This window comes from Adiantum capillus-veneris, chromosome 14, assembly GCF_014529385.1.
Source record: "Adiantum capillus-veneris isolate H3 chromosome 14, ASM1452938v2, whole genome shotgun sequence".
In the NCBI taxonomy this organism is placed as follows: domain Eukaryota; kingdom Viridiplantae; phylum Streptophyta; class Polypodiopsida; order Polypodiales; family Pteridaceae; genus Adiantum; species Adiantum capillus-veneris.
This window is the reverse complement of record NC_140944.1, coordinates 4,585,562-4,613,049: the sequence shown is the minus strand read 5'-3', so window position 1 is coordinate 4,613,049 and position 27,488 is coordinate 4,585,562. Positions and strand designations below refer to the sequence as shown.

Below are 27,488 nucleotides of genomic sequence, written 5' to 3'. Positions count from 1 at the left end.
GTGGAACCTCTGCCTCTGCATCTCATGATCATAAGTGAGCGTGCAATATAGTTGTTCATTCATATATAGATGCTTTGCTTGAGTCGACATCTGTGTCATTGCCGATGCATCAAAATCCTCCACAAGGAACGCATATGGAATCCGTTATGTTGACTGTTAGTATGGAGGCGGATGTGTCTATAGGCAATTCTACTTGATGATTGTGCCTCGTGATTCCCTTGTAAATACTGTACAAATGTATTCTCCTCTTAGATTTTTTACGTATAAATTGTGTGGATTGTGCAACCACAAAAAGTGGAAGCTAATATGACATTATGCACATATAAATAAAGCAGATATAGTGGTATTACAGGAGCATAATCAATATAATTTTATTGGGATTCTAGATTGCTCATGTTGGTATTGGTTCTTTTTCGGGTGTTTCAATGATGGCGTGACATGAATTGTAGTCGGTTTTGGCCCACAATAACCTGGTGGGACATTGGATGGTTGTTCAATGTCTCGTGTAAGGAAATATTCTAGAATTTATGCTTATACTACCTCGGCACAAAGAAGTCATATTTGGCAAGATTTGGTCAAATACGCTTGGCATTCTCATGCTTTTTAGTGCGCAGATTTCAATAATGCACCTACAAACATGGACAACACAACTGTCCACTTGCATATGTTGAGTTCTGAACGTTCTTCTTGGGATGTTATGGTCAATAAAATAGGTGCTTTGGATTTTTAGGCTAATACTCACTCTTTGGAGCGGGGTTATACTTTTACTCATGATGGATATAGAGCACGATTGGATCGTTGGTATGTACTGGGCACTCCGCAATTTGATATGTTTAAACGCATGTGATATGAGGATTGATTATTCCTCGACTCTATCTATCATTTTTCTCTTTTGGCTCTTGGTCCATTTTGTGACATTGGATGCAGATTCCCCGCTTTCCTATAAGCGGTTGCTACATATTAATAATGCATATCTTTCACACGAGGCATTCCAAAACTTGATTGAAATGATGATTCCTCCACTTGTCTCTCATATGTTTATCGATGTGGAAGTGGCCTGATATCATTTTGTCATGCGCATCCAGGCAGTCATAAAGGATTATGATTCGTGGTACATGTGCCAACTGAGAGATAAAGTGCAAAAAGATAAGGCGACTTGCTAAGCTTTAGAAAGTCTTGCAGACACTAGACGACTTATTGATTCAGAACAAGAGGAATTATGTGCAGCTAAAGCCTCATTGATGCATAATAATAGGAGGAAACTTGAAAAATGGAAGGTTAGATCGGGGCAACATGCTTTTATGGATAAAGGTTGTTCATCAAAACAGCTCTTTAAACATTTGTACCATTCAGGACAATCTGTCTCTATCACAGGGGTTAAGGATGACATCGAGCAATGGACAGCCAATAAAAGTCAACGAGCAAATTCTATGGTGGATCATTTTCAACGGGTTTTTGCCAGGCCTGAGGCTCAAGCCAGGCAACTACTGTTGTCATATGTACATCCTATATTGACATTGAATGATGTGACTACTCTTGAGGCCAATTTTATTGAGGCTGAGTTGCATGATAGTTTGTTGCATCTTGGTCATTGGAGATCACCTGAATAGGACGGTCTTACAATTGAATTTTTTCTTCATTTTTGGGAGTCCCTTAAGCAGCCTATACTTTTCATGATAAATCATGCATGGACTATGCAATCTTTGCCACATTCGTGGAAAGAAGGACTGGTGAAATTGTTTCCCAAGCAAACATTATGTGAAAACTTCTTACATTGGCGTCCGATCACGCTTATGCCGGTCATTTACAAATTGTTGTAAAAAATGATAGCTGCACTTACTAATAATCATTTGTTCTCTGGCATACATCCGGCTCAGTATGGATTCATCCCTCGCCGGCTTGATATAGAGAAAGCGTTTGACATTGTTCATTGGGACTTTATTGCTTAGATCATGACAGCTTTGGGCCCATAATGCATCGGGTGGTCTATTTTCTATATATAGTCAATCTGCTAGAATTCTTGATGGTGAGCTGACTCGGTTATGGGACCTTTGTAGATCAGCCAGGCAAGGATTCTCTTTGAGTTCTATGTTGTATGCTATTGCTACACATCTTTAGTTTTTGTATTTGGACTCCTTAATGACATCTGGCCATTTACATGGATTGGAATTGCCATCTCATCATCATTTTGTTGCGTAAGCGTATGCGGATGACTCCATGTTTTCGCTTAGAAAACGACTTGAGGATGCTCAATGTATCATGGAAGCACTACATGTTTATGGGTTGGCTGAAGGTCTGCAAGTGAACTTTTGAAAATCTAAATTGCCATTGTTGCGTCAAATGGATTGGCACTCTGTGTTATGGCCAGGTAAGATAGTGAAGCGTGATCAAATTGTGAGGTATCTTGGATATCCGCTGGCTTGGTCAGTTAACAATGGAAAATTATTGGATTGGGTTGAGAATCAATTGAGGTCTAAATTGCACTACTGGAAATTGTCTACCTAGCCGCTATGTAAGACTCACAATAGTGCAGTCCATCTTGGTGGCATACATGCAAATTTTCTTGCCATTGTTGCATTGGCCACCCCGTCGCCTTCGGGCCTTTATGTCTCAAATTCTAGAGCACTTCTGGTCTACTTCCTCCTGGAAAAAGGGTCCGCGATTGCTCGGATTGATAAGTTGTGCATGCCAAAGCGTTGTTGCGGTTTGAATATACTGCATTTGTGCTCTCATGTTAAGCAAGGAAGGCTACTTTGTTGTTGGTGTTGGTTGAGCAAAAACAGCTTTAGATGCAGATGTTTGTGTTTCTGTGTTGTTTCTACACAAGCTTTTGGCCATTGGCAGCCATTGTATTGGGATGTGGTTTTTGGTAAGTTTGAAATCTACAATATCTAGATGCCCCGTCATTACGAGGTCTACTTTGACTGTTTCTAATTTGCTGTTTGTAATATTTTCTATGGGTTTTCCTTGTGTTGAGGTTTCCTGTTGGTAATTCAATCTGACATTACTAAAAGAAAAAGTGTGTGTGTAAGCAATAAACATCAAAAGATTACATTAATTAAGTCTATGTACAACATTTCTGAAAAAAGTGATGCTTTTAATAAGAAGGCTTTTTGATGATAAGCAAAATTTGAATTAAAAAAGGAAGAAGTTACAAGGCCTCAAAGGTGGGGAAAGAGGCATACCACAATAGAATAGAAAATTACAATGAAAGACAATCAAAAGACATAGTTAACCTTAAGCATAAGGGATCTCCACAATTGCCATATGTGTTCTCTTTGCAGCAGATATAAAGGGGCATCTGATGTATCCTTCCTTTGGCTGAGACAAAAGGTAGCAGATTTCTTCATCTCAAAGAGCAAATGATATCCTTGATTTTCATCCTGTAGATTGCTCTATTCCTTTGCAACCAACAGTGCCATAGATAACTAGCTCCCCCCCCCCCCCCCCCCCCCCCCCCCCCCCACACACACACACACACAGTGCTCCTGTCTCACGCTCTTGTCCTAAAAGTGATGCCGTACAAATAGTCTCAACAACCCCCAATTTTCAGCACTCATTAACAGAATCGTCTACGAGCGACTTGGAGGGAAGACAGAAAAGACACGATAATTTTGATGTTGAACTTTTAACTATTGGATATACTAAGTTTGTAGATTTTTTGTGATTGAATCTCTGAAATTTACACCTCTTTTGTCATATTGAATTGGAGTGAAATGTGCATTGATAGCAATGCCAATGCCAAACGACCAAAGAGAAATCCAGGTTTGTTATCTTACAAAGATCTACTCGCTCTACTTTAAAAAAATTCATTTGTTTTGAATATTCCTCCCTTCATCCTCCAAGGTTTTGCTCCAACAATCGCAGCCTTTGTGAAAACCCACAGCTTCTGTGTGTCTGCAGACCTATCACTCGCAAGCCCCCCCCCTCCCACACAAGCCAACATCGCCAAGATTTCTTGTGTGTCGTGACTCATGCCAACATCTTTCCTTCCCATGAAGTAAATACGGATTTGTGAATCGATAACTTACAGGCTTGCGATGCCACAAATGTGTGTGTGTGTGTGTGCGAGAGAGAGAGAGAGAGAGAGAGAGAGAGAGAGAGAGAGAGGCTTGGCTAAGCTTGGTCTTCACTTTGCATGAGAGTTAAGACGCCCTAATTCCCCTGTGTGTGTGAGAGAGAGAGAGAGAGAGAGAGAGAGGCCTGCCTCAGCGTGGCCTTCACTTTGCATGAGTCGAGACTCGAGTATGTGGTAGGAAAATTGAAATGGACTATAGTCTACGGGGGCAATGCACAACTTTCGTTTCTTACTGTTTGCACATTAACCCCTACGACACAGGAACTACCATGAGACTGCTGCTTTAAGTGATATGCCACCTGTAATGCTGTCATGGCGAAACACACGATGAAATGGCCTAACGGATCACCTGTAACATTTACGTGCAGCAGCTCCGATTTAAGCATCTTCACGTTTACGCGCTCAACGTTTCCACTGCGGGCCCTGCTCCCATTTTCAGCTGCTGGTGTGGTTGCCTTTCATAGAAAAAGGCAAGTAAGACAACACACACACACACACACACACACACATTCATTTTCTGCGCGCAGAGAGAGAGAGAGAGAGAGAGAGAGAGAGAGAGAGAGAGAGACGAGACAAGTGTGTAGCCAGGAGTGGAGAAATTTTCTAAAGATGAACAAGCTCTAGGCATCATTATCAATTATCTGCACGTTACTGATGAATGTGAAACCTCAACTCAAACTTGGAATGGATTAGAAAAGAATTCTGGACGAAACAAAGAAGAGCAAGGTTAGCTTAAAGAAGGAACTCTACAACTCAAAATGAACCCAAATGAAGACATAGCTAACTCTGTTAATAGGCTGAAAAGCATCGTGGCCCAACTCAGAAGTATAACATCTGAGGTACTAGTGCTTTTGAAACCTTCGCCTTCTATTCACAATGCTAGAAGAGAAAGAACCCCCAACACAAGACATGCAGGACATATTGAATTCTCTACAAGCTAAGGAAAAGAAGCACATGAGGGGAGGCATAGCTGAATTCAAGTGGAGGAGCATGAAGAGAATTATTTTTATCTTATGCATCTTCATCATTTAATAATGTCAAGATGAAAGAAAGCCTTACAGATTCTAGAAAAATTTGACAAAATTTATTCACTTGGAAAATATACTGAAGAGTTCCTCTATCAAGTTCATCGAAGGAGTTATACCAAGCTTATGACAAAATCCAAGGTACCAAAGACACTTATCTTCTTCAACCTGAGAGCAATGGAGAACTTTACTTCCGACAAAATCCAAGGTACCAAAGACACTTATCTTCTTCAACCTGAGAGCAATGGAGAACTTTACTTCTGCTTACTTTTTCAGGAATTTGGGAGTTGGCGACACCAGTAAAGTTACACCACTCATTGGTTCTCTTTCAGTTACTTCACTCATTGGTCCTCTGAATGCTATACTACAAAGCGCTTTATGAGCATTTTGGAGGATGGATTTATAGAGAGATCCAGATACATGGAGGGCTTCTTACCGCACGGTTCTAGGGTGGTTTCATCACATTGTCTTGAGATAGAGACTGGCAGAGCGGCTCAGATCCTCAGATGCGAGTGGATATGTAGACTATGCAGAGAGGAGGTGGATGGTGAGCAGCAGCGGAGGTGGAGGAATTGGAGCACTATGTATGTGGCTGTAGGGCCTGCACTGCCATCAAAAAGGCTACCCGACCTTGCTTAGAGCAGCGTTACTTGCCCGAATGGTACCAGGTGAGGGGCGTCACAGATCACCTCATTCTTTCAAAGAGCCACCCTATCTCCGACACCCACACAATAGGGAGTTACCCTCTAGACAGGAGAGGAAGAGCGCCTTTAATTTGGACACCTCGTTTCTATGAGCTGGAGATGGCAGAAATAAGAGATCCGCTCAACCTACAGATTATAGAGCATCTGTCTCATCTTAGATGAGATCCATGCATATTCTTCACGGTGCTGCTGATACACCCATCTTCGATGTATACCATACTACACTCCAAGTATAGTATGGTACGTACTACGGAGTTAGCTATAGTGTATATCATACTGGTATATACTATACCTTTTGCATATAGTCCTACATTTTGAGGCTATCTGAGCCCCTAGCAGTGCTCCGTCCTTCCTCCCTCCATCATGGTGACAACTCATTGTAAACCCCCTCATGAATTTATCAGTTAGCTCTAGCTATAGTCTTTATTTTCAATTCAGCTTGGGATTATAGAGAATACATCACATATGTGTATTGATTTGTCTAATAGGTCGAGTGCGGCCTTTCAAAAACATTAATGAAATCTTCTTTTCTTTCTCTCACGCGCACACGCGCGTACACACATACATTTTTAGTAAAGATGTATTTTACTATTGGTGAGAATCCCCGAAACGAGAGAACACCATGAAGAATGCTACATCACTATCAAAAGTAAGGAACTTATAAGCAATCAAAGTAAACCTCATAGTTCTAAAGGGAGAGGCCATCCAAGTCAAAGATGAGTGAAGTGATTGGCGTAGAGAACTCTTGAAGAATCCAACACAGTCTGCACCCACCTGATGAAACTTGCGGAGATTATATGATTTTCAAACTATCCAGAACATGCAAAATCTGACCGAAGTGGAAAAAAGGTATGTACTTTGATAAAGAAGAAGAGACTTCACCAAACAACTACAAATGCTTTTGAAAAATTCCACTCAAAAACGCAGAGATACAGAAATCTGAGAGACTTAGACACTACTATGTCTACAACTCCAAAGGAAATGAGGAATGGGCTCACGTGTAATTGAACACCGAACACTGCAATTGAACACCGAACACTGCAAGAAATCTGAGAGACTTAGACACTACTATGTCTGCAACTCCAAAGGAAATGAGGAATGGGCTCACGTGTAATTGAACACCGAACACTGCAAGAACTTGATACTAACTAGATATCTTCAGTGAAAAAGATGCTCTTTCAAAGGAAATTTATTTTTTTAGTTACCTGAGGCAACATAAATATATTGCAATGATAATGGTGACCATCTTCGCGTAGTCAAGGACGAGTTGCAGTTTTTCAGAGCGGAGTGGTCTTTTTTTGGGCTCAGGAGATGCACAACTGGACCGCTAAAAGGTAGGGTGTGCACTTTGGTGGGAGGACTATAGTGCAGATACTCTAGGGTTGCAGGAGTTTGCTGTGTGCACTCTCTCGCAGGATTGCAGTAGCAGTTGCTTAGAGAAATTTGCTCAGCTTATAGACACATTGCCTCTAAGAAGAGGATGTCACAAATTGATGACGTGGCAGTGCCCATACACGGACACACACACTGTTGTCCCGGATCAGGCTGACACGTGGCATCGTACGGACTCCTGGATTTTGCGGCGCAGATTCCGCTGACTGTTGACGTGGCATTCCCCGCAAAACGCACTGACATGCTGACGTGGCAGTGTATGGATTTCCGAAAATTGTGCTGGCTGCTTTTTGGCAGATTTTTGGAGCCAAGCTTTTTGGGGATAATAGCTTTTGAGTTGAGAAGCTTTTAGAGTTAGAAGCTTTTGATTTTAAAAGATTTTGGGGCTTTGCTTTTGGGCATCCATTGTACCTTTAAATAAGTGGGCAAGGCCTCACTTCTCAGAGCATTTGGATGCAGAGTCTGAGAGTGAGCACCTACCCGCTCTCTTGTACTTTGAACACAGATTAATACAAAAAGAAATACCGAAAGGGGCGCTAGTCTTGGGGCCAATACCTCTTGGCACGGAACTATGCCGGGCCGTGTCGACCTTATTGTGAATTGTGAACTGTTTTGAAGTGAATCTCTGTTGTGTCGCAGTAGAATCTTGACTTGGGGTGTCCAAGTTTGTTACAGTGGTATTAGAGCACAGAAAGATTCTTCTTCTACGGAGGATCCGATCCTTTTTGCAGCGCACATAGCTTTTGTGAAAGAATCTTCGTGGCCCGCCGACCCCGGACTTATTAGCCATTCCCACCCTTCATACATCGCGCATCAGGCGCGCTCCCGTCTTCATCGCTTTGTCTTACAGGGCATAAAGCCATAAAGTATCCCAGATTACACATGGGTTCTCGTGAAGAATCTGAGAGAGATGACACCTCTCAATGGGAAGGCAAAGAAAAGTTGAAAATCCGGCGCAGGAACTGAAGAAAAGAATGAAGATTTGGGCAAATTTTTTTTCCGGACAAGTTTGCCAGAAAGGAGTACAAACGTCAACTGTAGATTGGCATATATGTGAACAGATTGATTAAGTACTCCAGGGACATGAGATTGGCGAGACACGTGAAGAATTACACCGATTGATAAGGTTTACTCGAGATGGCATGTAGCCATTTGCTTCTTCTCTCAGGTTAGGAGGAAAGCTGAAAGGACAGACTAGTGCAGAAAAGCAGAACTTGTACTCCCAGAAAGAGATGGATAAGAACTCTTGAAAAGAAGATGAACCAAAGAACATAAATTTTGAGAGTTACAGAGCAGCAGCCGAGTGTGGAAGAAAAGAACAGATGAAAGCAGAATTGGTACCACTTTGCGTGGGGCCCGAACCGAATCAGATGAACGAAACGTACAAAACTTTGCCGCCCTTGGGGCAAAGTGAAAGATCAGGAAGCCCTTATTTTCTTTGATGGAGGAGCCAAGGTCAACTTCTTGAATTGGTGGCTCGATTTGGAATTATGCCCGATAGGCTGAGGCCACAGGCGGAGGCAGTTCTAGCAGCACCCGTAAGGGATGTTGCCATTACACCGATCATTGGCAAACTTCGTTTGCAATGTCAGGGGTGTTTAGGGCACGAGGACTTTTACATAATGCCCTTGGGAGGTTCTGAAGTCCTTCTAGGAATCCACAAGAACAACGTCGTGGTTGACTATCGGGGTACGAAAGCGACTTTTGACAAATGCAGGGCAAGAGAGATTGTACTCGATGAAATTCAGTTTCTTTAGTCTATTTTTCTTGAGAGAACTGAATCATGATTAAAGGTCCAATATGTTTGACCTCGAAAAGAAACGACAAGATTTTTTTTGCAATAGAGGCTGACAGTTTCTCTGAAGGTGTATAAAGTGAGTTACCTCCTTTATGTCGTGAAGATCCCATGATTGATTTGTGGTAGTACACCACCGAATTGGCCACCTTACAGCGTTAGCCGAGGCCAAGATAAAGAAACAATGAACCAGAACAGATTTCCATATTACGAGGATCGATGATATACTCGATAGACTTCAGAATTCTACTTGCCAAATTGATATGAAGAAGTGATTATCATCAGATCTGTATTGTTCCTGGAGACGTCTACAAGGCAGCTTTCAGGACGACTTTTTGGATTTTCGGAGAATACTAATCATTTGTGGGTTTTCCAGACACTGAGGAAGCATAAATTTCTTATATATATGAAAAAGAGCGAATCTTTTTTGCCGGAGATACACTTTCTAAGACACATCGTCTCAGCAGCAGGAGTATAGATGGACCCGGCCAAGATTGAAACTATACGTGGTTGGCCTGATTTGAAGAATGTTCACGAAGTTAGAAGCTTCTTGGACTTATAGTGGTTCATTAAAAAATTTGTAGAGGTTGCTTACCCTTTGCACATTCTGACACAGAAAGGAGTCCCTTTCTCGTGGTGACCCACAAAGGTGACTGTCTTTCAGACTTTGAAAGAGAAATTGACTACAGGACCAATTTTGCCTTTGCCGGATTTGCAAAAGTCATTCGAAGCATATTGTGATGCTTGTGGTCGTAGTCTGGGTGCGGTCTTAATGCAAGAAGGCCATGTGCTTGCCTATAAGAGCAGATTGTTTTCAAGGCCGGAATTGACAACACAGATTTATGAGAAAGAGCTTTTGGCGGTTATCCATGCTCTTACTCAATGGCGACATTACCTACTCGGAGCCGATTTTACGGTCTTCACTGATCATCAGAGCTTATGCCACTTCTTGTCACAGAAGCAGCTTTCGGAAAAGCTGATGCGGTGGATTAACATCTTGTCACAGTTTCACTTCCAGATTGTCCATGTACAGGGACAGAAAACTTGGTGGCAGATGCTTTGTCCCGAAAGCCGTTAGTCTTGGCTATTTCCGCGATTCATCATAGAAGCTTCGAGGACATGGTCGATCAGTACGCCACAAATCCAGATTTTTTGGATGTATTCACACGAATATAGAATGAGGAGGTAGTAGCGGGATATTCCATAAGGGATGGCTACTTGATGAAGAAAACGATGTTGTGCGTTACTCAGCCGTTGAGGGAAAAGGTTCTAACTGAATGCCATTGTCCACCTTTTACGGGTCACCGCGGCATTGATACCACCTTGAAAGGTGTGGAGCGTTACTTCTTTTGGCTGAGACTCAAGAAGGATGTGGACGACTTTGTACGCAGTTGCTTCGTATGCCAGAAGGTCAAGTTTGACAGGCATAAAGCACAGGAATTGTTAGAGCCTTTACCCATTCCCACCCGCTCCTGGGAAAGTATTGCTATGGATTTCATTTTTGTTCTCCCGAGGACACAGAGTGGGCATGATGGCATCTGGACTGTCATCGACAGATTTAGCAAGCAAGCTCACTTCGTTCCAGTGAAGAAAAAAGTCAAGCCGGATCATTTAGCGAGACCGTTCATTTCACAGATTTTCTGATTACATGGCATGCCTGAGACAATAGTCTCTGACAGAGATCCCCGATTCACGAGTTTGGTTTGGAAGGCTATTTGGGAGAACATTGGCAGACGGTTGCAGTTCTTGTCGTCTTTCCACCTGCAGACAGATGAGCAATCTGAGATTGAAAATTCAGTTGTACTGGATTTGTTGAAGTCTTCTTCTTTGGATCAGAAGACTACATGGGAAAAGTATTTGCCCTTGGTGGAGTTTGCCTACAACAACACACATGAAAGACGTTGTTTGAAGTGTTAGGGTGCTACGAAGCTTCTTCAATTTCTAAGCACCTAAGACAAGATTCTTTTGAAGACGTTTTGAAACAAATTCTAGTAGGCATAGAAGGCCATCTAGCCGTTTAAAGGAGGAGAGGTCGTCCTCTTTTGACAATGACCAGATCACCAAGAAAACCAAGGAGTTCAAGGGAGGGAGTCAAGCCAGGACACCCATCGAGCCCTTGAGTTGAACAAAAGTTTGATGTCGCCTTCTCTGGAGCGTGGTTTTCAAAACATTCTAAGGAGCGAAAGGCGGCATCTTACTTGAAAAGAACGATGAATATGCAAGAGATGTCATCATGCCTTGACATCACTTGAAAATGACTGAGAAAGATACATTGGAAGACTACTGCCAGAGATTTTGGGATACTTGTCGTAGATTCTTTTGAAAGACAGATTGAGCGGTTTTGCTATCATTTGCTAAAGAGATTCAAGACTATGCTTTAAACTAGAAGTCTGACTCCATGGGACATGACTAAGCAACGATTAGGAATGCATGCCGACTCATTGACTTATGCGACGGACATGATAGTATCAAAAAGGCAAGAGTCTTCTAGTGAAGAGAATGAATCAAGGAACCAGATGATAGCTCATCACAGGATTCTGGCGAATCAGAAACCAGATGCAAGTTCATCAAAGGATCCAGAGAAAGAGGAATTAGATGATAGTGCGTCTTAGGGTTTTGATGATTGACTTTGACGTGCCAATGGATAGGGAAGCAAAAGACGCTACCCGCAGGTCCCAAGGCACAAGGAAAGAAAGGAAAAAGGGAATCAACTGGTAGATTAGAACATTCCCTAGACCCTGGATAAGATTTTTGAAGCCGACCAGTACACGTGGGACGCGGACACCGCTTTTGTCAAGGTCCGGAAGGCTTTAGAGAAAGACATGAGAAGGCAGCAGATCGACATCGTCGCGATTTGAAATTAAAGGAGAACGATTGACTGCTCTGACGTTTTGAGAAGGCACGCCTAAGAAAACGAAAAGGAAATGAGTGGTTTTTTTTCCAAAGCTGGGCATGAGATATTATGGCCCTTTCCAGATAAAAGAAAAGATAAATGATGTCTCCTTTAGATTGAAGCTGCCTGATACTTGGAGAATTCACAATGCTTTTCTTGTGAGTCTCTTGAAGCCTTTTAAAGGCGATGTGCCCGATGATGGGGAGCCTGATGAGCAACCCGAAGTGGAGGAAAACGAGGAGATACTCGTTCCAGAACAGGTTTGGGCACACAAGAAAAGAAAGATAAAAGGTAAAGTGATTAGGCGGTTCTTGGTTAAATTCAAGAACTATCTTGCATTGGATGCAAAGTGGATGGAGGAGGAGGACCTAGCAGATACTCATATTTTGGAACTTTACCTTGAAGCATTCGGTTTAGCATAGTCTACTCGGATAGAACCCCGATTTCAGCATGGGTGAATCTAGTGCAGCGGGCTTGCACAAGAGGGGAGTCACTCCCAAAAGTAGTGCAAAAAGCAGTCTTGTGGACATCTTCAGGGGCGATGCATATTTGATAATACCTTCTCTTTAAGTCTATGCGACTAAAGAATGCTTGCACCCTGTAGCTTATCAAGAATGTCATCAATCCGAGGAATCGGAAAACGATTTTTGATTGTGATCTTGTTTAGAGATTGGTAGTCTATGCACATTTGAAACGTGCCATGTTTCTTGTGCACCAATAAAATTGGAGAGGAGTGGGGTGAAATACTTGGCCGCACTAGACCTTCTCTAGAAACTTGTTGACTTGCTTCAAAATTGTCTCTTGCTGAGCAAGACTTACCCCGTAGGGGGGTTGCTTAGGAGGAGTGTAATAGACTTGGACACTCCAAGCTGAAGATCTAGTGCAACACACGCGAGAAAACTGAAAGAATTGAACATAATTGAAAAAGAGAGACGACACGGCACGGTGAAGTTCCACGCCTAGAGTGGCTGGCCCCAAAGATTGGCGCCCCTTCTCGGTATTTCTTTATTATTATGCTTCACAGTCCGAGGGTCCTCTTCTCTCACTGGTGCTCCCCAACAAATCTCTGAGAGAGAGGTCTTAGAAATTTATTTATAGGCCATGGGCCTTCCAGAAGGAGTTTACATGAAAAGTGTCAAGTGTTAAAGCATCTTGCCCCAAAAGCTAGCGTCAGAAACTCCCAACGCAAATTGAGGAAATTTGTATGGCCTACCACTTCATCAGCCTGCTATGCAGTTTTGGGGGTGAGAGAGTGGGCCTGCTTTATTTTTAATGCTTATGTCTCTAGGCCCCATCGGGTCCCATAAGTTGGTGGGAACTGAACTTTAAAAATAGGCCACTCAGCAAGACTTGAAAGTTGGTAAAACTTTTTCTTTTGCCTCTTTCACTAGGGTTTGGACCCCTCTCTGTCCGGAGTTCGTCCTTAAGGTCATGCCACGTCATCACTTTGTGACAAGGAGAGCTACATGGTATGAAATCAATGTGCTGATCTTTTGGACATTTGGAGGTAGCTTATCAAGGAGAGTGTCAATGAAACAGTCCTTGTACCTTCAATAAATTGAAAATGTTTAATTTCAAGACTCCGAAGTGAACTCTCCTTGCCCTTTTCTCATGCAGAAATCAAGTAAGTAGAAACACACTTCTTTATTTCCTTTTTATGGAGATATGGCTTACAATAGGGAATAGCCAATCTCCGACCTCAGCAAAAATTTCAACTTTCTTGCCCTCATGTTCAAAGGTAAGGGACTTCTCCACATAATTTGGGACCGGTTGGATGTGGAAGTGCCAAGGCATATCCAAGATGATATGATGTCCCTTGATGGGTGCCATAAAAAATGATTCATGGTCCTTGTACTTGCGAATCCGAAGATTGAGCTGTCCTTGCACGAGGGTTGCATTGGTGGTCAACCCCTCAAATGCCGATCCGGATGTGACCGGAGTGCCTAGTTGAGCAGGTGTGAGGCTCAAGCGTTCTACTGTACCAAGTGAGATGAAATTGTCCATTGATCTTGGATCATAGAGGATCAATACTTGTTGGTTATCCAGAGATCCCTAGCCCTTTAGAAGCTAACACTTCCCTTTCTCTGTTTCCATATTCCCTTGTACATCAGGAATAGAATTTGAGCTCGGGTTCCTTCTTCGTTTGTTCTTTCTTTGAAGATGCTTGTTCTTGCCGTTGCTGCCGATAAGGTAGCCGGGCTTCATATGTCCTTTCTCTCCACAGTAGAAATATCTTTCTTCTTCCTTGAAGGTTTGTACTTGGGCGAGCGAAAGATTTTTAAGCTGCTTTCCGTTCCCTCTGGCTTCTTAGGCTGATCAAGGTCCTCAGGGGGATGCTTTTTGCCTTGGTTGCCATGATCATCATATACCACTCTTTGTCTTGCACGGTACGTGCTTTGTTATATCCTTCTAGGTGTACCAGTGGAGTGTAGATCTTATAAGAGGTGGTTCACGCGGTAAAATGCCTGCACGATGAAATGACTGTTCTTGTGCAAGAGAGGGTATGCAAGTGTGACTTGCTTGGACATGCACGTCTTGCTAGAGGCTCATAAAGTGCCAGGCTCAGTCCTAAGCTAAGACTCATGCTAGACTATGATAGAATGTGTCCATGTGGCGCAAGTGAAGCGTGCACGTGACATCCCCCCCGTTAGAAGTGAGGCACAACTGTCGAACTTCTATCTGTACTTCTGACACTGACTGATGAATGCTTTTGATGCAGTGGATGCACAAACCAATGCAAATTTCTCCGAAACCAGGGACTGATGGTACTACGGGTGCTGTGGGTACTACTGGTGATGCAAACACTGTGTAAGGGTCACTGCCCAACCTTACTACGATTGCCGGATTGGGTTTCTTGAGATCCCCATTCATGGCCTCGCCCATAGGACATGTATAGACGGGTATAGGTACTTTGACGCCAAGTTGGCAATCATTCGACGGTTTATACCACTTGTTGGAAATTTTCCACAGAATTAGAGAAATTTGGATCATTGGTGGTTATGGATTTATGCCACTTTTTGGAAATTTTCCACAGACTTAGAGAAATGTGGCTTGACACTTTAGGGTTAGGCTTTTCTTAACAATTAGGACCTGTTGGTATGATTTTGGTTGGGGAAATTTAAAAAAGGTACATGGCTCGTGATCCATGTTTGGTAGCCTTTTGAGGTGAAACTTGGTGTATATGTTCCTATAGCCTATCCTAATACATTGGTGAAATCTTTTCAAATTTAGACAAGTTTTTAGCGTGGGCTCTATACTAGATAGTGCTGACTTTGCCTGCTGAAGCAAGAGCTGTTCCCCGAACACTGACAGTGGTGAAAACATTACCAGTTCTGATGGATTGAGGTTTTGTTCCGGAGTCCTTCCAAAGGTTCAATGATGAGGGAAATGGATGCACGCTACATGCGAATGCAAATGTAGAAGAGGTTAGGGCTCCAACTCCTTCCATATCCGCATACAAGGCTAGGAGATCTTGGTACTCAAGATCTGGGTTTTCGTGTATCCGATGTCGATCTTCCTTCTAAGGCATGGCAATGAAGATGGGATCTGATAAGTTCATGCTCGGGAGTCGAAGATTCTTCAGGAAAAAAAAAGCTGAAGTGGAAGTGGAAGGTGCAGCGGAAGTGAATGTTGACTTTGCTCAAGATGAGTGCTCCGAAGTGTGCTCAAGGGTTCCTTTTACTTATGGAAGGGAGCGCCTTCCGTTCCTTTAGTGAGAGAGTTTAATGATCACAAACAAAGTGAATGCTACTGTGAATGAAGGTGGAGAGAGAGAGAGAGAGAGAGAGAGAGAGAGAGAGAGAGAGAGAGAGAGAGAAGAATACGACACCAGACAGTTCTCAAACCCTTCTCCAAGGGCCCCCCTCTCTATGGCGAGAGAGGGGGGCCCTTGGACAAATTTGGTACAATGCTATTGATTGCACAAATTTGGTACAATGGTCTAGATGCTATGGACTTGCCGACGATGTTGACAACGACGAAGACGAAGACGGGCTGAAATATGAAAACTCTAGGGCTGAAAAGCTGAAATCTGCAATCTTCTTACTTTTTGCTGAATACTGACACTGTGTCGGTGATGACGACGACGACGCGAAGATGATGTGCTGAAAACGCAGATGCCGAAATCTGCGGAAGCAGGCTGAATCTGAAAACGCTGAATTGCTGATGCTGAAAATGCTTGGTTGAATTGCTGAGAAAACACTCGGGAGCCTGAGGGTGCCTGCCGATCTGCTGCGGTGACTGCCCTTTTTGTGTCCCCTTCTGCTTCTACTGAGAGAGGTTCCTTGGGTCATTGATGGTTCTTCTTGGGTTCTTGGGGTTCTTTTCTTGAGTTTGCGAAGCTGAAGCACGCATAGAGCTCTGATACCAATGTCATGTGCAACTGAAGAGATTAAGGATTTGCTAGGATCTAGTACTCCGCACACAAACACAAGGGGCACTTTATTTCACTTGAAAGAACTGAATTGAAAGAAAGAGAGACGAGAGAGAGAAAAGACTCGACACACGGATGTCGGGTTCCAACCCTCAAGGGCCCCCTTGCTTTGTGGCCAGAGCAAGTACTTTCTTTATTCTTGCACAATGCTGATACAATGACTAAGTGCTGAGATGCTGATGCTAAGGGGTAATGATTCTGTGGTACTTGCTGATGACTATGTCGACGATGATGATGACGAAGGTGTCGTTGTCAAGTCTGAGATTTGCGACGATGGCGACGAAGGTGTCGTTGTCAAGATAGGGATCTATGATGACAATGACGAAGGTGTCGTCGTCAAGATAGGGACTGCGATGACGATGACGATGACGATGACGATGACGATGACGATGACGACGACGACGGGGATGGCAAGGCTGAAAACTGAAAAACGCTAGATGCTCTGCTATGGCTCTGCTGCACTTTACTTCACTTGAAAGAACTGAATTGAAAGAAAGAGAGACGAGAGAGAGAAAAGACACGACACATGGATGTCGGGTTCCAACCTTTCAAGGGTCCCCTTGCTCTGTTGCCAGAGCAAGTACTTTCTTTATTCTTGCACAATGCTGATACAATAACTAAGTGCTGAGATGCTGATGCTAAGGGGTAATGATTCTGTGGTACTTGCTGATGACTATGTCGACGACGATGACGACGAAGGTGTCGTCGTCAAGTCTGGGATTTACGACGATGGCGACGAAGGTGTCGTCGTTAAGATAGGGATCTGTGATGACTATGACGAAGGTGTCGTCGTCAAGATAGGGACTGCGATGAGGATGACGACGCGGATGGCAAGGCTGAAAACTGAAAATGCTAGATGCTCTGCTATGGCTCTACTAGTGTGGCGGTAGTGCGGGGCTGATCTGCAACCGCCGAGTTGTGCAAGAGCTGAGAATGCAAAACACTGGCTGATCTGGGCTGGAAATGCAAACCGCTGGCTGTCTTGGCTGAAAACTGAAAACGCCAGGCTGATCTACTGAAATCTGGAAACGCTAGGCTGATCTGGATGTAGATGGAAACACGCGAGGTTCTACAGCTGGTTCTCGCGAGGCTAAGGGTTGAAATCTGAAAACGCTGGTTTGTTGGTGCAAAAACGTTGGTCTTCTTCTTAAGAAACGCTAGGGCTCCTGCCTATCTGCTGAGGTGCCTGCCTCCTTCTGTCCCTGGCTCTTTTGCTGCTACTGAGTGCCCAATGGGTTTCATTTATAGGAATTATATGCTGGGTAGGGCAAGCTTCTCAACAAACTTACAAAAAGAATTCCAAAAGTCACTTTTAATAAAATGACTTATAAGAGGTGGTTCACGCGGTAAAATGCCTGCATGATGAAATGACTGTTCTTGTGCAAGAGAGGGTATGTAAGTGTGACTGTCCAAGTGCTAGAGGCTCACAAAGTGCGAGGCTCAATCCTAAGCTAAGACTCATGCTAGACTATGACAGAAGTGTGTCCACGTGGCGCAAGTAAAGTGCGCACGTGACAGCTGGGAAGCTGGTGCTTTTCTCCGAACAATAGCAGGTATAGTGGGGTGCTAGCATAGAGAGAGAGAGAGAGAGAGAGAGAGAGAGAGAGAGAGAGAGAGAGAGAGAGAGTTGACGACAGATTTTCTAGAGAGAGGAGAGAGAGAGAGTTTTCAAGGAGATAGGGAGGTGTCTCCTATGTTTGGTTTATTTTTAATGAGTGGCTGCCAACTTGGCCGATCATCTTTAAAAATGGTGTGAACCTGCTCAAAAACTCTGTAAAAACTTGTGAGCTGAAAATTGATGCTACAAAGCACTCTCCAGGTGTCCTTGGATGCAACCTCATGCACGAATGCAATGCACACATAGATTTTCTCGCGGGAAATCATAGGCTTTGCCCGGAAAGCACTCAAAAACATCCCGCTTAATGTCACCCATCATATAATACATCAGAGATGTCTATTCCTAATGGCTTTTATGAGTTCTTGTAGATCCACAGCGCCTAACTCAATAGTTAAAGTGCACATATTTAAATATCCTAATTTTATTGAATAGAAATTACTCAGAAAATAAGAAATAGTCCATTCAACAATGCCCATCCTCCTTGTTGGTTCAGTTTCTTCCTGGTCGCTTGGCGGTCTTGGGCAGCATTCAAGCTGCCCCCTTACCACTTGGAGGGCTTTTCACTCGACAACTATGAGCTGCTGTAACGGGACGGGCACCACGTGCCAACGGAAAAGAACAGACTGAACAACTTTAAGCACTTCAAATAACAACTGAATTGAAAGAGATGCACGACACACGAGACGGGGAGTGGCGGAATTCCACCCCAAGAGAACACTAGCCCCAAATGCTGGCGCCCCTTTCGTTATTTCTTTATATTCTTTGAACTCAGTACATCGCCGGTACTCCATTCTTTGCACCTCCACTGGGAACGTGCCTGAGAATGAGCCCTTGGATTATATTTAAAGGCCCTTCGTCCTTCTAAAGCAGTTTACATGAAAAGCATAAAGTCCAAAAGCATATGGCCCAAAGTTTTGCACTGAAATTAGCCAGAACAAGTTACGAAAATCCGTACAGGTGCCACGTCAACAGCTAGCAAGAATTGCGGTACTCCGTACAGGATGTCAGCGCAAATTGCCGGATGTCCATATAGCTGTTGCCATGTCATCAGTTCTACACGCAAGAGTTAGGGTGTGAGTGTGTGTGTGCTGGTCCTGCTTTATCAAATCTCTCTAGGTCACTTGGGCCCCATTGGGGTCCCGTAAGTTGGTGGGAACTCTTCTTTAAAAGTAGGCCATTCAGCAAGACTTTGCAAGTTGGTAAAACTTCTTTTGCTGCTTCTGCTTCTATTATTACTTGTGATTCTTCTAGGGTTTAGGCCCCTCGGCTGGGATCTGCAGGTTGGCTCCGTTCTTCAGTGGCTTGACATGTTAGCTGATTGTGACAATTGCTCATCTACCAGAGGAATTTGTGGATACTTTCTCCTCTTGGCTCTCCACCTAGTTCCCAAGGCACTTTTACCTCCTTAGGAGGGTTTTTTCCCTTTTTTTTTCCAGTTATATAGTTCTTTAGTCTTGGTCCTTGGCCGATTGCATGTTCTATGCCTACCCCACAAACTTGTACTTCAGCCTACGGGTGTTATGTTTCAGCTTTTTCCGATGGGGCTCAACTATTCACAGGTTCTATGCCTACAGGCAGCCTTGCACTTTGCCTTCGGGCGGTTGTATCAGATTTACTTCCCTGTAAGTAGGCACCTATTTGGTGCCTACAGGGGGTCAAAGTAATAGAGTATCAGCGATGTGCTTCAAAGAGAGAGAGAGAGAGAGAGAGAGAGAGAGAGAGAGAGAGAGAGAGATGGGATGAGATCCTTTCTCAGGGAGGAAGAGACATTGCACGAAACCTGAAACAACAATTTTTTTTTCACTTCATAGAAGACTTCAACTAAAAATGATCACTTGGAAAACGTAAAGTGCAATTTGAGGTATAAATTTAAGGAAAGCTTGGGACAACACTGGCATCCAAGAATTGGTGTGCTCTTTATCAATAATTACCCGCATGATCAATAGACTAATTGGGGTACCTTAGCATATGGTGAAACCGGCCCGTAGGGCGGTAGACTTTAGCTTTCACCCGATCTTTACATTGTTAACTTTACGACACAAAGGAACTTCACGAATAAGCCTGTGACTGGAATTCAACACTTCAAAACAAAACACGGCTTGGTAGCTAGAGCTCTTCCAAGCAGACAACGAAACCCTGTAGGCCCCAAAGACTCGCCCCCCTTTCGGTATTTCTTCATTCTTATTGCAAATAGACGATCCGAACACTTTCACCTAACTCTCACCAAGCTGTCCAAACCTGTCCATGGCTGTAAGTGCAGGTTTTTGACCCAATTTTGCCAGCATAACGGCGCAAAAACCTCTGTAGGTCAAAAGTACACGTCAAGGACACTTTCCCTTGCGATTTGGAAGCTTTCTAGTAAGCTGCAAGTCAATTTCAGCGTGCTGTAATTCCCTGTTTTGTCACTGTCAGGTGCTCAAAGCCCTGTTTAAGCATCCCAAGGCTTCCGGAGACTCCCCTCGCGATGTCCCGTAGTTTAGGTGCGAAACCCTAAACTTGTAAAAAAATACAGCAGGCTGTAATTTTCTGTTTTGGATCGTTTTGGGCGGAGCAAACATATCTACGCGTGTGTATCTTTTGTGGTGTGTATGCCCTATCAACTACCTCATTTTTGTGCTAATTTTTTCGATTGAATGGTTCTTTTAGTGCTAGGCTTCATTATGGCTGAGTCTGCCCTTGATGTCCGGAGTCATGACAGAAACTCAGCACGCTGAATTTTGTGTTGATGTATGCTCATGTGTGTGTGCGTGTGGCGTGTGTTGTGTTGGGGAGCATATGTTAGTACCTAGTTCTACACCCACTATTGGGCACTGACGACGTTAGTGGGGATGTCGTGGTATTTAGTCAATACTATGCATGATGGAGCTGATGGTTATATTGTCTTGTGGGTGACTACCATGGGTCTATACCTTGCACTTTCCTTCAAGGGTGAATCTGGGCTTATCTTGGATTCATCTAGGTATATATATCTACACATGTCTCAAGTGCTCCCACACACAATGGGACAGTTCCCCTTTGAAACGGACGAGTTTTCACGCGAGAAAACTCTACGTTTTCGCAACCCTTGGAGATGGAACTGTGCGTACCTGTGGGGGATTAGCAATTAGCTAATCCTGGAGCTGTTCAGAAGGCTCTTGCCTTGGCAAACGCACATAAGACCCTCAGAACTGTACATGGTCAACTGAGAAGCCCAACTTGTGGGGCATTACCATATGTGCAAAGAGGAGAGAGAGATGCGTGAGAGCAAATCATCGCGCTATATGAGACAAGGGAGAAGGCACCCACTACTCTCTCACACACACACACATACACACACTGTAGTCACTTATGAAGCCAAAAATCAGCCCCCTCTCTCAAAATGGGCGTCCCCTCAAGGATGAGGCTTCTTGAGAGTGTGTGGCCTTCAGGTTGCTCTCCTACCTCGATGTGTCCAGTTTGCCTCTTTTGAGTTAAATTCCTAGTACCCACCGACTAATAAAGTGTAGCGAGGGGCCCAAATGACTTTGAACTGAGGCTAGACACCCTTCTAATGCTCGGATTTCAATGGCGACTGGCCCGACCATCTCGTGGCAACGTGCCCTTCCCGACTGCGGCGGCTGAAAACTCTCGACCGTTGGCCGTTTCACACAGGCCACACAATGTCCGGCCATTTGTGATTTCAAAAAGAGGGTCCCAAAAATTGAAGAAAAATCAAGGGAAAGAAACCAACAACTAAGGTTAGTGGTTGCCACAACCTCGTGACATACCCCCCTCTTCAAATCAAAAATATCCTCGATTGCATGCCCAATATACATGGCATAGACGATTTAGTGTGATTAGCACCCTTTTATCATCACAACTATCCGCAGGAAAGGTCATAAAACATACATACAAATGACTTAATGAAATCTTCACGCTTTTGTCATTTCCATCTATCATAGAAGTGAGCATAATACCTTCAACATTTGTAGAGCGGTGTTCACTTCTATTGCATTGAATCCGTATGTACATTTGATGTGCTTGTTCTATTATTACCCTTGTTTCGAACACGTTGAGTTGGGGTATACGTAGGTTGTAACCCAAAGGCCTCAAGGTAAAGTTGCAATACATTTGGTAACTCTAGCAATTCACACTCTTCCATCTACTTTGCATCCATAGGTGGATAGTTCTTGAACTTCACCAAATATGTCGTGCAACTTTTCCCTTAACTTTTCTTTCCTTATGTGCCAAAATCTGCTCAGGCATTAAGATCTCATCAAGTTTCTCAACTTTTGGCTGATCCTCATCTGACATATCTTCTAGCACATCTCCCACGAAGGGTCTTAGAAGACTCACGTGAAACGCATTATGAATCTTCCAAGTATCAGGCAATTTTAGCCTATAAGCAACATCATTGATCTTCTCAAGTACTTGAAAAGGCCCATAGTAATGCATGCTGAGCTTCGGAAACAACCTTTCCTTGCCCTTTGTCTTGTTTAACCTTGCCTTTTCAAACCGTAAAAGTACCCAATCACCAAGTGAAACAACAAATCACGACGGTGACGATCAGCAGCCTTTTTTCGCTTTGCTTGAGTTTCCTCCAAGGCAAGCTTGATCTTCTTATAAATTTCATCCATGTTTTCTACATATCGATCCGCCTCAAAAATTTTGTCCTTTGTGTGCAAAATGGGAGGAACCTTTTTGCCACCCTCAACAATCTGAAAAGGTGCATTGCCTATTGATGAATGCACCGCATTATTGTACGCATACTCAAGCATGGGTATATACTGTTTCCACTTGCCCTTATTATCGGACACATAAGATTTAAACAAACCTAAGACAATAGAATTAGCCTCTTCTGACTGCCAATCAGTTTGTGGATGAAATGAGGATGAAAATTTGAGCGTGGTGCCTATGTTTTCAAACAAGCCTCTCCAAAATAGGCTGGTCATACGAGGATCAGGATCACTGACAATAGACTGTGGCATACCACGGTACTTGAAAACATTGTACATAAAAAGCCGTGTCATCTAATCAGATTTTATCTTCTTCCTGACAAGAATAAAATGGGTGTGCTTGCTGAACGTGCAAATAATGGTCCATATACCATCATTCCCTGTCAGCGTTCTTGGAAGATCAAAGATAAAATTCATAGCAATGCTTTCCCATGGCTTATCTGGAATAGGCAATGGCTGTAATAACCCCGGTGCCTTTTGCCTGTCAAACTTGACCTTTTGGCAAATTACGCATGCTCAAACAAAGGCATCCACTTCTCTCCTCAAAGTAGGCCAAGAAAAGATTGTCTCAATTGCTTTCACTGTCGCATCTATACCATGATACCATGTATACGGTGGACATGGCTTTCTACCATAACTTTATGTTGCAATGGCCTTGCGACACATAATCTGCCATGCATCATCATAAAACCATCCTCGAGGAGGTAGTGCTCATAGCGTTGCCCATCTTGCAATTGTTCAAAGATCCTTGCAAAATTTTCATCAATAGCATGCTATTCCTTCATGTCATCAAGCTTATGATGACATGAGCCTGCAAAATTTTCATCAATAGCATACTGCTCCTTCATGTCATCAAGCTCATGATGATAAGGTATTGACACAGCTGAAATTTGTGTCTTTCTTGATAACGCATCAGCCACAACATTCTTCTTGCTTTCCACATGCAAATTCTGAAAGTGGAACATAGAGAGAATGTTTGCCCATCGCAGATGCTTTTCGGATAACTTTGACTACGTCGAGAAGTATCGCAAGGACTAATGATCTGTCTGGACAACAAAATTTGCACCTAACAAATAGTGCTTCCAACTAGAAAGCGCATGAATCACGACCAGTAGCTCTTTTATTATAGATCTGCATAGTCTTTTCTGGCCCTTGCAAGATTCTGCTCTCATAAGCTACTACCCGACCATCTTGCATTAACACTGCCCCAATACTGTTGCCACACACATCACACTGGACCACAAATGACTTCCCGAGGTCTGGTAAGACAATTTTTGGATCCGAAGTCATCTTTTCCTTTAAGAGATTAAAAGCTGAAATCTCTTTTTGTGTCCACTTGAACGTGACCTCTTTCTTTTGTAGAGCATGAAGGGGTGAAGCAATATCGGCAAAGTTCTTGATAAACCTTCCGTAGTAAGAGCATAAACCCATGAAGCTACGGACATCATGCACAGTCTTCAAATCTGGCCATGTCCTAATTGCTTCAACCTTGGCAAGATCCATTCGGACACCATCCTTTGACACTATATGGCCAAGAAAGTGAATCTCTTCTAAGAAGAACTCACTTTTCTTAGGATTAACAGGCAACCTGTGACTGCGTAGCTCTTCCAAGACAATGATCAAGTGACACCTATGCTCCTCTTCATTCTTTGAGTAGACTATCATGTCGTCAAAGAATTTGCCAACAAACTTTTGATGTGGGCGGAAAATCAGATCCATCATCCTATTGAATGTAGCAGGAGCATTTGTAAGACGGAGCAACATCACTGAGAACTCATACATGCCAAATGTTGTCCTAAACGTAGTCTTGTGCACATCTTTTGGTTTGATACAAATCTGATGGTACCCACTTTTAAGGTTTGTCCTGCTGAAAATTGCAGCACCCTCTAGTCGGTCAAGAATAACATCAATCCTTGGGATAGGAAACTTGTTCTTGATGGTATTCTTATTCAGCGCACGGTAGTCAATACACATGCGCCAAGAGCCATCCTTCTTCTGCACTAGACGCACTGGGGAGCAAAAGGGTGAAGAACTAGGTTGAATCAGCCCTTTCTCTAACAGCTCTACTTAGCCCATAATCTCTTTCTGTTGAGCTGCACTAACCCTATAGGAAGGCCTATTTGGTGGGCTACAACTTGGCACCAAATCTATCGCATGATCCTCAGGCCTCTTCGCCGGCAATCGAGACGGTAATGAGTCAGAAAACCAGTCATTGTTCTCTCGCAAAAATGCTGACCTTTCTTTATCTAACACAGATAAATTTGATCGACAATTATCTGAAAGTTGAAACATCACGTGCAAAAATCAAGTACGCAGAAAGATGATTCTTAATTACAGGATGATAGTCGAAACAGATAATGTGAGTTTTTTCCATATGCTGAAGGGTGATCTTTTTGTTGAAGACATCCAACACTCCATGTATACGGAACATCCACGTGATTCCCAACAGCGCATTGCACCCTTCTAGAGGCATGATGTAAAATTCCTCTGTCCACATATGACTCGATATGCAGACGTAGCTTTCCAATGATAGGCGTAACACACTTTGAGTGGCGAGGACATGCCAGCCTGCCTCTGCTATGTGCCCCATCTCTTCATCTTTGATGCCCAACTTAATGGCCAAATCTGGTGAGATAAAGTTTGCTTTAGCACCTGGATCAAAGACGATAAGTGCTGTCTGGTCTTTGAATTTACCCCACGCTCTGCATAATTCAATGGCATTTGAACTTGGCCTATCACCCACCATATCTGACATTAGACCTGCCGTGGGTTTGGGCTTGTTGCCTTTCGTGTCCTCTTTGTCCTCTGAATCAGCTGGCCTCCTCCTTTGGGGACAATCTGCATTAAAATGGCTAGGTTGCTCGCATATAAAGCTTTCGTCTTAGTCATTAAAGCCTTCTTCTCCTTGAATGACTTGCGCACAAAAGGCTTCCTTTTCTTCTTCTTGGCCTCTTCTTCAGACGTCTCGGCTAAGTCCTTAGCTTTCCTTGTCTTTTCTGACCCCTGGGATGCTTCAAGGGTCACCATCACAATAGGCTTCTTTGCTGAATTTTTCTTTTGCTGACCCCCTTTCACGTTGTTGTGAAACCACAGTCCTCTCCCTTCAACAAGGCAAGACCAATGTTGGCAACTTCCATAAGCTGAGTGAGGGTAGCCACTCTGTTCTTTGTACAATAGTCTTGGAGCCCTTTAGGTAGCCCACAACAATACTTCTCAATCTGCTCTGTCAGTGGCACAAACTTGTAGGATGTTATTGAGAGCAACGCTTTACAGAACCTCCGATTGTACTCCTGTAGGCTCTTGCAAGTAGCCGCAATAAGTTGGTGCCAATCTGTCATGACATCGACGTCAAATTCATTTGACAGCCATGCAGATGCAAACATTTACTTGAAGTATACCCATGTGGCGGGTGCCTGTCCTTGCATCAACAGTGTTGTCCACCATGTAAGCGCATTGCCTTTCAAGAACGTGGCAGCTTTCCTGACGTTAGAGGCTCTGTAATATTCCCCCCCTGCATAAGCTATATCAAACTGCTGGAGGAAAGTAAGAGCCTTTGCCTTATCCTCAAAGCCGTTGAAAGTATCAAACTTTACAGTTGCACCAGCTTCTTTGTAGGCTTTTGGTTTTTCCAGTGCTCCCAAATTTTCATAAGGAATTGTCTGCAACATAAGCACTGTAATAGGGATCATCGCTGTCCCTTGGCCATTGACATTTTGTGTCACTGGTGCTATATGTGCGTGCTGGTTGGAAAGACCAGCCATGCAAAAATTGGCCTGTGGCACCCCAAACTGGCCTTGGTTGCATTGAAGCCCTTGCTGCATACCAATCTTACCATACATGGAGTTTGGCATCATGCCTTGCGTACCCCCAAACATTGTTCTTGGCATATATTGCTGGTTTCCAGACACTTAACCAGCCATGCTTCTGAAACACAGATCCACTTCCGAAATACCTAGGATGTACCGTGGGTGGTGGAAAAACGTGTTGCATAGGTTGGAAACTGGTTCCCTGTCCATTTAATGCAACATGCGTACTCTCAAAGGTGGCTGGTTAAACTGGTAAAGCCCGTGGAATAGGCGTCCTTACCACCTGATCATGGACAGAAGGAACTTATCTTGGAGCTCCATGTGACTGTGCAACATGTGAGTGCTCCTTGCCTTGCTGGGACGCACAAGGGACTTGCGCTTGAGCGTCAACATGCTCTACTGCATGAGACAGTTGCCTTGTCTGCTCTTTTGGTGGCGATTGTAGAAATTCCATAACCATAGTTACTCGGAACGGGAAATTGAAATGGGGAAGGCGGAATGACAATATGCATGAAATTCCATTCCCTGTTTTGGAAACTCACGTCTAAAACACAGAACGAGGATCCGAAACGAGAAATTGGGATGGGAACGGGAAACAGAGACCTGAAAATGACCATTCCCTGTAACTATGCCATAAACCTAGGATTCTGCACCAACGGAGAGAACACATTCACAGCGGCAACCAACTATCTCCTGAACGCATCCTCGTCTAGTTTCCCAGTTGTATACCCTTGACCTTGTGGAGCATTCAAATCAATAAGAGGTACAGACAAGGATGGCCGTGAACTCTCGACGCTCGAACACTGGAGGAGGAACAACGTGTCTGTCCTGTGAAGAGGAACCCTCTTCCCTGGCGTCGTTTATCCTGTCAGCCATAGTGTAATTCTGAGTTCCTATGCCCTGTGTCTTCGCCGCAAACAACCAAGGCTCACTCTTTAAGGAAAAAGTGATTCTGTCCCGGTGATGGAACCATGAAACCAACCCGTAGGGCGGTAGACTTTAGCTTTCACCCAATCTTTACAATGTTAACTTTAGGACACAAAGGAACTTC

The 27,488-nt window shown here is 43.6% G+C and overlaps 1 protein-coding gene across 7 annotated transcripts in view; it reads left to right on the top strand.

The window, feature by feature from the left end:
• The first annotated feature begins 4,313 nt into the window (after positions 1–4,313).
• The window catches only part of LOC147441824 (catalytic/ hydrolase), a 200,580-nt gene continuing 177,405 nt past the window's right edge, over positions 4,314–27,488 (top strand). The window contains exons 1-2 of one of the 7 annotated variants that reach the window (XM_086528217.1): positions 4,585–5,311; positions 5,380–5,771. Coding sequence is in view for 3 of the 7 variants with exons in the window: in XM_086528216.1 (XP_086384342.1) it covers positions 4,391–4,548 (158 nt within the window). In the remaining 4 variants the exon portion in view is untranslated. Of the gene's footprint in view, positions 4,549–4,584; positions 5,772–27,488 lie in introns of those variants that run through there. The other 6 variants (XR_015190155.1, XR_015190154.1, XM_086528216.1 and 3 more) reach the window with 6 other exon arrangements.